This window comes from Anoplopoma fimbria, chromosome 13 (genome assembly GCF_027596085.1).
Source record: "Anoplopoma fimbria isolate UVic2021 breed Golden Eagle Sablefish chromosome 13, Afim_UVic_2022, whole genome shotgun sequence".
NCBI classification, from domain to species: Eukaryota; Metazoa; Chordata; class Actinopteri; order Perciformes; family Anoplopomatidae; genus Anoplopoma; species Anoplopoma fimbria.
The window spans coordinates 25,113,185-25,126,034 of NC_072461.1; the positions used below are offsets into that span (position 1 = coordinate 25,113,185).

Sequence of the window (12,850 nt, forward strand, 5' to 3'; positions counted from 1 at the left end):
GCTTTTATCGATAAATCAAAGTTTCTACCCCAGCTGAACGATATGTCGACTTCTTTTAAAATTTCCAGTGTTTCTATTCCCACTTGATTGCGTGTGAAGCCCTTATTTGAACACGGGCATGGAAGGGTTATCTTTAAAGTACCTTTCAAGTCAAACATAAATGAGATTGCATGTTTTTCTTCTGCTGCAGCATGCTGATCTGCTAGTTGAATTTCACATCTGATACTTCCTATGAGAAATGATATGTTCCCAAAAGGAATACATTTACATAAATCATTCAATATTTATTCCAGCACTCTTTGCAATCTGCATCTTTGCAATATTATTTTTTTGTTTTAGAAGAATACCAATTTAGAAGCAGTTTGACTTTTATACAGATACTGTATGTTGTTAATTCAATACCAATTCTGATAGCCTACTCTTTCAAACCCTGCATAACCAAATGCATGATAATTGGAATTATGCACACAGTGAAGCTGGCTTACAAAAATTGTGTTTAAGTGATTTAAAATAGATTTTATCTGCTGCTCCCATGTTTCACAAAGCGCTTCGCCTCTGTGTCTAATTAGCCTCTGTGTCTAATTAGCCTTTGTGTCGAATTGTGTTTCCCCTCTACCTTAACCCGAACGGACCCTTATGCCTAGCGTAAGGGTCACTTTTTCTGTGGTGCTCGCCACTCTAACGAATTTCCTTTTTTTGTGGTTTTAGCTGAGCTAGACCTGAGAATATTAAGTTTAAACAGATTGGTGTTACTGTTTACCTGTCATATGGTAACTAAGAAGGCAATTTGGCAGTTAACACACCAGTCATAATTTGGTTTTAATGAAAACTCATTAAGTGCTGTGTGGTGGATCTAATATCTGCCAAAGTGAAGAGTGGTTAATATTGATTTGGAGAAGTAAATGACAATTTTTTTAAAGAAGCTTGGTGTTGTGGTAGAATAAGTGTTGAAGTGTGAAAAACACACCTACCAATACTGCTAGAGAAATCTTATTTCATCAAGGGTTTTAAAAAATATATTAGCAGTCAGCCTTTATTAATTTGAATTCATAGTATATTTGCAAAAAGGTGAAAATCTGCATCTTATTTAATTTGAAAACATCTTTAAACCAAATCCTGATATATGACTTTTTCTCACTGCTTTTAAACTTTGTGTTGAAATTACCAAAATATAAATAAAACACTTTAATTTCTATGGCTACATTTTCAATTTAGGATTTAGAAAAACTTCTGAAGCATCCTAAACAGAGTTGTGACCATGGAGCTGTGCTGCCTGTAATATAAAGTATGAACCTGCAAATTTGTTTATTTTCCTGTTTTAATTGGTTACAATAAATGACAATCATACATTTACTATTTAAATCCTGGTTATGCAATGTTTTTTCTCTGATTATTACCCCCATCCCCTGCTCTATAATCATTTAATATTTATTTTACCTACAATGGCCCTGATATGCCGTGGTTTGCCCCAGTTTCAGTAATAACCACAAAATATAATCAAATATAAATTGCTTTCTTTTATTCGGCTAAATATCACTTACTCTCTCACTGTGAAAATGTAAAAATAGGCTCTTTCGGTCTGCGTGTTGTAAATAAATTTGACGCTGGCAGTTATTGTTTAAGTCATATAGAGGCTTCAGGATTAAATGAAGACTGTTTCATAACCAGTTAAAAACTCCTTGTTGTAACCTTAAAATCCTGCAAAATCAAAAGTCTAAATTAATCAAACTAATTGGTTCCATAGTACTCCGACCTGTTTCTCGCTGACAGGAAGTAGTCTGTGTTGTTTCCTATGTGTCTGCAGCAGTGAATGGGCCTGAGAGAGATAGAGGGTACATCCCAAGTCTCTTAATTGTATCCGTTTCCCTCACTTGCGTCTTTTCCTTGGTCTTAGTTCCTCCCACCAGGGATGCATGGAGAGAGGCAAGGAAGCCATGCGAGGAGAGAGGAAACGAGGAAACGTGTTTCGGCTCAGTCGGCTTCAGTCAGTCGGCTCTAACAGCTGGAGAGACTTCTTATTTTGTGTCTGCACACATGATCGCTGTACTAATATTAATAATGAAACAAAGTAGTCCCTGTGTTCTGTGTATTCATACTATGTTCTGTGTATTTATACTGTGTTCTGTGTATTTATACTGTGTTCTGTGTATTCATACTATGTTCTGTGTATTTATACTGTGTTCTGTGTACTGTTCATAAGCACAGGACACAGGACAGAAATACATTTGTCTCATTTATTAATTATTAACGTCTGTATGTTTTGAAATTCGGATTGTGAAGTCATTATTAAATAATCCAGAATATGATTATGTTTTCTCCTAAACACTGGAATTAATTTATTAGGCTCAAAGTTTCAGGGTAAATTGGAATTACATAACTCATCAAACCGACACTCGCACATGGCTCCTCAGAGATCTCCTCGCTCCTCGCTCCTCGATCCTCGCTCCTCGATCCTCGCTCCTCAGAGATCCCTCCTCGCTCCTCGCTCCTCGCTCCTCGCTCCTCGATCGCTCCTCGATCCTCTCCTCAGAGATCCCTCCTCGCTCCTCGCTCCTCGATCCTCGCTCCTCAGAGATCCCTCCTCGCTCCTCGCTCCTCAGAGATCCGCTCCTCGCTCCTCGCTCCTCGATCCTCGCTCCTCAGAGCCGAAATAAGAGCTTTGGGACGACTTCCGGTTAGAGCCTTTGAGCCGGGTTGTAACAATGGTATGCCCAAAAAACGTCATAAAACCTCATAGCATAGTATGTCGAAAAAAGTCATAGTATAGCATGTTGAAAAATGTTGACCACTATTGTACTACTTACTGTTTGTACTAAATACCGTCATATTTGAAGCAGGCAGATGGACCCAAATGCAGAGAAAGCAACAGGAAGTAGAGAGAGGAACTAAATAAGAAAGTCTTCAAACTGAGCACAAATGAAATACACTAGAAACTAAGGTAGGGCCGGTTTAGAGGAGTAACAATGCAGCTTCAACTGAAGATGGCAAACAAAGTCACAAAGAACTCAACTATAAATACACAAGGTGCTAATTAATCATTAGACAAGGCACAGCTGGAGTGGGCAGGGAACAGGAATAAGGAAGGAAACTACGATTGGTTAACGAGACACAAAGGACCAGTGAGACAAAGTCAGGGCTAATGAGGTGAGACGCTAAACGGGTGTGCAAGCAAAACACAACACTCCTCACATAAAGACAGCGTGAATGTTTAATGGTGGACACACTAAAAACAATAAAGAAACCTTAAAAACAACATAAAAAAGACCAAGGAGTCCAACATTAGAGTGAAACAGAACCATCACACCATCCTCACGTCTCATTTCCAACCAACAGTTAACTTTGTTGTTTCTGTTGCTTTAACAAAGACCACATTTGTTCACTTCTTTCACTGCTATCAGTTAATCAATAAGTATTTGTGCCTAATCTTAGGCAAACCGTTTCCATAACTTTGGCAAATGAAAAAATTGTCATTTTTTTAAGAATGATTTGTGGAGCTGATACAATTTAATGTGTTGTTATTATAAATCATATCTTGTAAAAATGCTTTTTCAACAATATTTCATACCATATGTATATTCTTTTTGTATTCGTTATAGTATTGTGAATTGTTTTATATTATATAGGTGGAGGCTTCTTCCTGCACTGTAATATTATTTATCTATGTTGTGTTTTTATATTTTTCAATTGTAAAAATAAAATAAACTAAATAAACTAAACTAATTAGTCAATTAATCTATCAATTTTGTCAATCGAAAAATGTATATTTTGACAATCATTAATCAGTTTGCACATTTTTACAGCACAAATGTAAAAGATTCTCTGGTTCCACCATTTAAAATGTGAGAATTTGCTTCTTTTCTATGTTTTATATTATTTAAATACAGTATTTTTGGGCTTGCTTGGACATGCAATTTGAAGATGTCTATGTCTGTCTTGAAAATAAACATAAGGAGAAACCATAGCACTTATCACTTCCTGCAAATCAGAAGCACTCGAATTTGGACAGAAAATATGAAATATATATCTTATAATTAAATCTCCAGTCCCTCCACTTTTGACTTGATCACTCTTTCATGCATCAAACATCTTCAGCACACATGAGAAATATTAAAGTGAAGAAATAACAGAAAAATCAAAGAGAATATAAAATGACCAACTGCCTATTAGTAACATACAGTCAAATGTCAGCAAAGGAGGTCAAAGTGCAAAATAAATGGACTCGATAGACAGAAAGAAAGATCCCGTATGGCTACGATTTGTAATGCTTTTAATGTGGAAACTCATTTCAGCTCATTAAATATCTCCTGCTCTCACTCTTTTAAACTGTAATGCACTAATTGTTGACATCAGAGGTTAATGCGGCTCCATAAATGAAGCTCTCTTTTGTGTGTCGAAGGCTGTTTACAGTCACAGAGCAGACAAAGGCAGTGAGCCAAGGGAGAAAGATAAAGGAAGCACTGAATATCTTCAGAAAACATTTCTCACACACTTTCTCTCCAGTGTTTGTATCCGGTGTTAAAGTTGGACTGAGCTGACAAACTAATAGTTTCTTATATACAAAGCCTACTTCATAAGTTTGTGATTTTTGAATTTTTACTCCGTTTTTTACCTTGGTGCATTGTGAAACTCTTGGCTTTTTTTGACGACAGACGGATGACATTGAAACTCGTCATATAAAAACATGTTTTATGTCAAAAGGAAGATCATTTTAAGCTTGTTTTTTAAAGTTTATGTCAAGTGACCTTTGCGTAGTTTTGAGTTCTTATTGTATACTCAGTTTTATTTATTTTTATTTTTTTTCAAGGCTCTCCACGTTTCAGCAAAGAGTTTGTTTGGAAAAGTAAACATGAATGGTGTAATAGTGAAAATATTACTCTTTTTTATTTATTAACGAGGTCAGGACACGTCCATTATTGACTTGGAATCCAAATAACCCTTAGTTTTTGCTTGGAAGGGACTAAAATATATGTAGCATTCTGCAGAACTGAAAACTGTCGAGTATCAAAGGATGGCTTTGAATGTCTGCTCAGATTTGTTACTTTGTTAATTCACTTTTTGATCAGAGAGTTCTTGATTAAATCCTTTGCAAGTTATAAACTATGTAATCCAGACAAAGTTCTTTGAGTGAAAGTGTTTAACATATTGTGTTCAATGATAAGAGGGGGTTTTGTCATAAAAAGTCTGTATTATTTATAATTTTTTATGTATTATTTATTATGTATTATCAATTTATTATTTATTATTTAACCTTTTTTTAAATAAATTGTTTATTATTTTTTTATTATTATTTATTTCAATTAAAAATAATTAAGTAAATGAAAGGGTAATTCTGAGGTCAACAAGTCACTTCTAATAATCATGTGTGACAGAATAACAGAGTACAGGTACACTAAAGAAAAAAGAACTTCAAGATCCTTTATAGATGTATGTAAAATGAATTATGTTGAAGTCTTTACAATAAGTGCGATAACAAGTCCGGAACAGGATTTGGAGACCTGGAGCTCCGTCCAATCTGAGGAGCTTTCGACACTATCACCCATAGACACACATTTAAATACATCAGCATGAACAGAAATGAGTATAAGAAGATCTATAAAAGGTTTACAGAACATAAAGAAATAGATATGATAACAATATACATTTGTAAAGTTCAGAAGTCAGAGTTAATTCACATATTTGAGTCAATTGTGAGTTATGTTTACACATTTATTAACATAGTAGTTGTATCTGTGACTTTAAAGCTGTTACAATGATCTGCTGAAATCTACCTCTTCAGTCTCAGTCCTCCTGGCTTCTGATTGGTTGGTTAAGTCCATTGTGAGTGAAGAACCAGGAAGTGATGTTGTTGTTGTTGTTGTTGTTGTTGTTGTTGTTGTTGTTGTTGTTGTTGTTGTGATGCTTAACCAAGTGTGGAAGACGGTAATGTGTTGCTTCAGAAAGTTATCCGTCTCCATCATTGAAACTTTCCTGTTACAAAATAATAAAAAAACAATACAAGATACAAACATACAAAATATGTGAAATGTGATTATTACATGCTTGTATATGAAAATCCTCCTATCAGTTTATGTTAAGTAGTTCCTTTTGAATTGTTCAGTGAAGTCAAAGTGCTACCATATAAGATTTTGAGTTCCCAAAAAGGCCACTTTAAAAGAAAGATGATGAGGTTAAGAAAAACAAAAGAAAAAGATTCGTAAGCAGAAAGTCTTCCAAAACAAATGAAGCATCCTTTTGTATGTTGGCGTCCGTGTAAAAGACCAAATGCACCATTCATTCTATTTTTTTCTTGTTTCTTGTTGTTTCCATAGCAGTTCCTTTGTTTCCTTGCAGACAAACAACTGTGACAAATCTCCAAAATCCTGCAAAGCGGCATCACAACAACAATCCGTGAACTCACTGTTGGATATATCACAAACAAACCCTCCTGCCAGTGTCGGACGGATGTCACATGACATCAATAAGTGAACGTAGCACTGTGATTAATCTCACTCCGGGACGTCTTAATGGTACGTTTCCAACCAACAGAGAGTTTATATCCATGCTGTCAGTGTGAAAGCCTCCATGCCGTTCTATTCTTTACATTTCTATTCATTTGTGTCGCACTTTTACAGAAGATCTCTCGTTTCTCAATCACACACACACATGCACACATACGCACAATAGAAAAAGAACATGAAAAGGTGAATTGGTCAGAACGGCGGCAATTTGCTGCTGTTGCCATTGAGACCGTTACAGCTTAAAGCTTCCTGTTCCTCCATTATCATAACTGTATATGAGCAGTCTGAGTAGACCTCCTTATGTCGAGTTGACTTTACTTTAACACTTTATTTTGGTGGAATTCATCGTTAACCAGCAAAACTAAATGTCTAACCTAAATATCTAATGATCTACAGTAACTAACCCCTAAAAAATCAAATCCAAACCCTTAAACACAAGTGAGGAAAAGTGAGAAATGTCAGATTGGTCCTCACAAAAATGAAAAAACACACACACACACACACACACACACGCACACACACACACACACACACACACACACACACACACACACACACACACACACACACACACACACACACACACACACACAGACACACACACAAAAACACACACACACACACACACACACACACACAGAGACAAACAAACACACGCACACATACCCACATACAAAAAAACACATACACACACAGAGACACACACACACATACATGCACACACAGACACACACACACACACACACAGAGAGACAGACAAACACACATACAAACACACATACAAACACGCACAAAGACACAGACACAGTCACACACACACACACACACACACACACACACACAGAGGGAGACAGACACACACACACACACACAGACACGCAGACACATACACACACACACACACACACACACAGAGGGAGACAGACAGACACACACACACACACACACACACACACACACACACACACACACACACACACAGACACACTGACACATTGACACAGACACACAGACACAGACACACACACACACACACACACACACACACACACACACACACACACACACACACACCTCTCCACGGCTCTTGTTGGTCCTCTAGTGGAGACATAGAGATGTTATCTTTCTATATCTCCGTGTGAATGTGATTCTGTATTCAGGTTTTTCTTTTTGGCATGAAATCAGACTTTTCAAGTCATTTTGTAATTTGCTGATGTGTGTTAATCTGCTAATCAACTGGAAAGCTCCAGACTACAGACACAGAGAGAACATTTGTAGAAACAAATCTACTGCCACTAATTCAATTTATAGGATTTAAACAGTTTTACTTCTGCTTAACTGACATTTTCAAGTATTTACTGCAGTTTTGCTTTGACTCAATTTGCTTGGAGGGTCGTTTTTGGACCGTTAACAACCGCTTTGACCTCCCGTTACTTATGTTGTATGTATTGCTGTAGTGTGGATTAGTATATATTTATACATGTCTTTTTGTCATATATTGGAAATTAGAAATTCAATGAAAATGGCGTCAATCATAAGAACTTTATTCATAAAAGCAGTGTTATTATAATGTTAAAGGTTTTGACAATAAATAATAATGACCTGGAGAAGAATACAATCTTTTAAAGGAAGTACTGAAGAATCTCTACATCCAGTAGAGTGTTTTTTACTTGTTTTAGAAGATTAAACTTCTGCTCAGGACTCTCATTGATTGACAGCTTCATTTATACTTTTTTCATGATAAAGAGTAGAGGTCTAAGCAGCCACAATATGTGAAACCATCTCAGTTTAGTAGCTTTACTTAAATTAAGGAATGTTTAAAACAAATATTTCAGCCTGAAGAAAATCTGAACCCTGTTTGTGACTCCTGTTTCTGCAGGTTGTATTGCAGCTGGACAGCCACTAGAGGGAGCTATTGAACCAATAATCACTTTCAAACTCTGACAAGGAAGGGTATCTTAAATTACAGATAATGTATTTTAATGTGCAGAATGAGATCTGGAGATGAAGAATAAAGAACTAGTTTGAAATAAGATGAAACTAAACTTTGTATGTGTCTTTTTTTCTCAGGAATTTTATCCAGAGTCTTATTATTATCATCACATTATACATCATAATTTATGTGTTGATTATATTTTGCATCAGTAGTCTCAAACTGAAAAGTAACTAAAAGTGTCAGACAAATGTAGTGGAGTAAAACTTGTTTCTTTCCACCACCGAATATCAAAATAGCTGATTAACATTCTTTGGATCAATTAATCAATAAGTTATTTATAGTATTAACTCTGTATTTCTCAGAAACTCAATCATAACGATTGCTTGTTCTGATGGAAAGTCTAAAATCATCTGATAAACACCTGATAGTCATAATTATATAGTAATATGCTGTCATTTTCTCTTCACTCCTCCAACCCCCACCCCCTCCTCCTACTTCCTCCCTTCTCCCTGATGATTTCGCCAACTTCTTTGACAAGAAGGTAAACGATATCAGATCCTCCTTCTCTCAGCCCCCTCTCCCTGTCCACCCCTCTCCTCTCTACCCTCTCCAGCTCTTCCCCCTCAGCTCTCCCTTCCCTCTCCACACCCCATCTTACCCTATCTTGCTCCCCTCTGCCCTAACGAGGTCCTCGACCTTGTTACATCTAACCGCCCCACCACGTGCTCCCTTGACCCGATCCCCTCCCCTCTTCTTCAGTCTATTGCCACTGAACTCCTTCCTTTCCTCACCCACCTCATCAACACATCTCTCGTCTCGGGATGCTTTCCCTCGGCTTTCAAGACTGCCAGAGTCACCCCCTTCTGAAAAAACATCACTTGACCCCTCTGATGTCAAGAACTTCAGACCGGTTTCTCTTCTACCCTTTCTATCCAAAACACTTGAACGTGCTGTCTTTCACCAACTGTCTTCTTATTTCCACCAGAACAACCTCTTGGACCCCCACCAGTCCGGGTTCAAGGTGGGTCACTCGTCAGAGACGGCCCTCCTTGCGGTGACAGAGTCGCTTCACGCCGCGAGAGCGAACTCTCTCTCCTCTGTCCTGATTCTCCTGGACCTGTCAGCGGCGTTTGACACGGTGAACCACCAGATCCTCCTCTCCACCCTCGAGGGGATGGGCGTCTCAGGATCTGCACTCTCCCTGTTTGCATCCTACCTGACAGGCCGATCCTACCAGGTGACATGGAGGGGGCCGTGTCGGAACCACGCATGCTGACTACGGGGGTTCCACAAGGTTCAGTTCTGGGCCCCCTTCTCTTCTCGCTCTACACAACATCTCTGGGTTCTGTTATTCGCTCGCATCACTTCTCTTACCATTGTTATGCCGATGACACCCAGCTGGTCTTGTCATTTCCTCCCGGTGACACCCAAGTGGAGGCACGCATTGCTGCGTGCTTGGCTGACATTTCGAAGTGGATGGCGACACACCACCTGAACCTCAACCTGGACAAAACCGAGCTATTGTTCCTCCCGGGGAAGGGCTGCCCGCATCGAGACCTGTCCATCACCATTGATGATGCCGTGGTGACGCCAACTCGGACTGTGAGGAATCTGGGTGTGACCCTGGACGACCAACTGTCGCTCTCAGCAAACATTGCATCGGTCACACGCTCCTGCAGATTCCTCCTCTACAACATCAGGAGGATTCGCCCCTTCCTCACTGACGAGACGGCGCAGGTTCTCATCCAGGCTCTGGTCATCTCCCGCCTGGACTACTGCAACTCAATACTTGCCGGAGCCCCGGCGTCGGCCACCAGACCTCTGGAGCTCGTCCAAAAAGCTGCAGCTCGTCTGGTGTTCAATCGCCCCAAGTTCTCCCACACAACTTCCCTTCTCCGTTCTCTACACTGGCTCCCTGTAAGAGCTCGCATCCAGTTTAAGACTCTGGTGCTAGCCTACAGGGCAGTGAAAGGAACAGCTCCTTCCTATCTCCAGGCCTTGGTCAAGCCCTACACCCGCGCCCGACCACTTCGTTGGCGACTGGTTGCCCCGTCGCTCAGAGGTCCCTGCGGCCGATCCACCCGGTCACAGCTTTTTTCTGTCCTGGCCCCTCAGTGGTGGAATGAACTCCCCACTGACGTCAGGACAGCAGAGTCGTTGCCCATCTTTAGGCGCAGGCTGAAAACTCACCTCTTCAAGAAGTACTACCCTGAGCCTTCCACTTAGCACTTATTGTATTCATATTAGTTTGTTTCTGCACTGTACTTTTGCTCTGGTTTATGCTCTTAAATGCTTGTGTAAGAAAGGAGATGCACTTATGACTTCTGGTGACTAGTAGTTCTCTTGAATACCTATGTTGAATACACTTATTGTCTTTGGATAAAAGCTAAATGACTGTAATGTAATGTACTGTCATAATGCAGCATTGCTGTTAAACTGCATGAAATTAGGGCTGCAAGTAACAATTACTTCAATTATTGATTATTTTTATATGTTAATTGATTAATCTTTGGTCCATAAAATGTCAGAAAATAGAGAAAAACACCCGTTAGAATTTCTTAAAGCCCAAGTTGATCTTCAACAATCAACAAAAAAAACACATTTATTTATTATGAAATAAAACAATGAAAAACAGCAGCTACTCAAAATTAAGAGGTTGGAACTAGAGATTTGTTCTGTATTTTGAGAATAATTACGAATTACAAATTATTAATAAGTTATTAAATTAGTTTCCAATTTCTTTTTCTTTCAATTGATTTGCAGTTTATATAATGGACACAGTGACATGTTAAATCTTACTAAAAATGATATTGGCTTTCAACAGACAGTTGTTTTTTTACTATAATAAAGTGTATTACACAATGTTAGTCAACAATGTTAGTCTGTTCATTTATTATTTTATTATCAGAGTAATAAAACAGCACACCATCACTGTTTGATAATTCTGTTTATTTCCAATGTACATTTCATTTGAAAAATATAAATTCTAAAATAAACCATTTCACCTGTTTCTAAAAAGTCACAAAAAGTTAATCAAAACAAACGTATCAGTATTTATTCCGTAACCCTAAAATGAACATCGTTATCAAGTTTTTGTTCATTTGATGTTGTGGATTTTTTTTAGTCCGACATGCTGAAACAGTACGACACACTTTAAACTAACATCTCCCCTCTAATAACACGTCTCAGACAGGAAGTCACACTTGTTCCCACTCGCTGCTAAAAACACTGATGTGGAGTAAAAATGGCGTCGTTATTTCGGCTGATGAGCTGGAACAAAACTGACAAAAAAAAAAAAAAAAATTAAAAACAGACTGAGCCGCAATGGTACAAAGTCAGTCGTTGTATTTTGGTTTGAGCCAACGTGCCTTTTATGTACATGATTTACAGCGATGGAAGGCGGCTCGTTTATCACACGGTTTATATTTGACTCTCTCTAGTGGTGATGGAGACGGAGAGGAGTGTAAAGACTCAAACATTCAAGTGAGAAAGTGCTCCAGTGTGCCCTTTAGTGATAAAGTGGGGATAACTGTGATGATGAACAGTGCTTTAAAAAAAAGGAAATACTGGACAATAATAGTTCGGAGAGGTTTCATTCTTTCTTAGTGTGGACTCACTGTAGGAATGCAGTGAATAGTTTATACACTAACGGCCTCATTTCAGCAGCTTGAGCTCCTAAAAACAACTGTGGATGTTTCATTTTAAGGACGAGTTTGGACTTTTTTGCAAGTCTGTTAAAATATTTAGCTACTGTTCCGATATTCCTCCTCTCCAAACTGGCTGTGAAACGTCCTCACTGTAAAAAGATCGGGGAAAAAACTTTACAATCGTGTCCATAGTTAGTTAATGCTAATGAGGCGCAAGAGACAAATCAAGTGGGTATCCTTATGTTTTGTTTTTTTGCTGAGTTGGGTCAAAAGGTCGCGTCCCTGCGGCCGTCTATAGGTTTGTACACGACACCAGCAATGACCCGAAATAAACTATGCTACCCGCTTGTTTTGACAAAGGCCTGTATTAAGCGTTATTATGAATCCCACTGCTTTTCTTGACAAGACCCGCCTCCATGTGCAGCGTTCAAGCTATGTTGTTTTTTTGCAACCATTACAGAAGTTACCATATTTTGGATGCAGAGCAGTGACGTAGAGAGCGACCTGTCAATCAACCCCCGCCCTAAAGCATACCCTGCTTTATGGTCTGTTTGACTCTAAATTGACCATAATTTACTAAATGAACATCAAGCTGTATTGAAGAAGACTTGAAACTAGAGATTGAGACCATAAACTCATGTTTACAATGTTTACTGAGGGAATAATTCAAGAGAGAAGTAGAGTCATTTCCTCATAGACTTCTATACAACCAGAGGAGTCGCCCCCTGCTGGTCAGTAGAGAGAATGCAAGTTTTAAGACACTTTCGCAC

At 38.6% G+C, this 12,850-nt stretch overlaps 1 protein-coding gene across 2 annotated transcripts in view; it reads left to right on the forward strand.

The window, feature by feature from the left end:
• adamts3 (ADAM metallopeptidase with thrombospondin type 1 motif, 3) overlaps positions 1-8,494 on the forward strand; it is a 230,648-nt gene extending 222,154 nt beyond the window's left edge. The window contains exons 23-24 of one of the 2 annotated variants that reach the window (XM_054610314.1): positions 6,331-6,506; positions 8,377-8,454. In XM_054610314.1, the coding sequence (XP_054466289.1) occupies positions 6,331-6,465 (135 nt within the window). In that variant the 3' untranslated portion in view covers positions 6,466-6,506; positions 8,377-8,454. Of the gene's footprint in view, positions 1-6,330; positions 6,507-8,376 lie in introns of both variants that reach the window. The other variant, XM_054610315.1, reaches the window with a different exon arrangement.
• Positions 8,495-12,850: the final 4,356 nt, after the last annotated feature.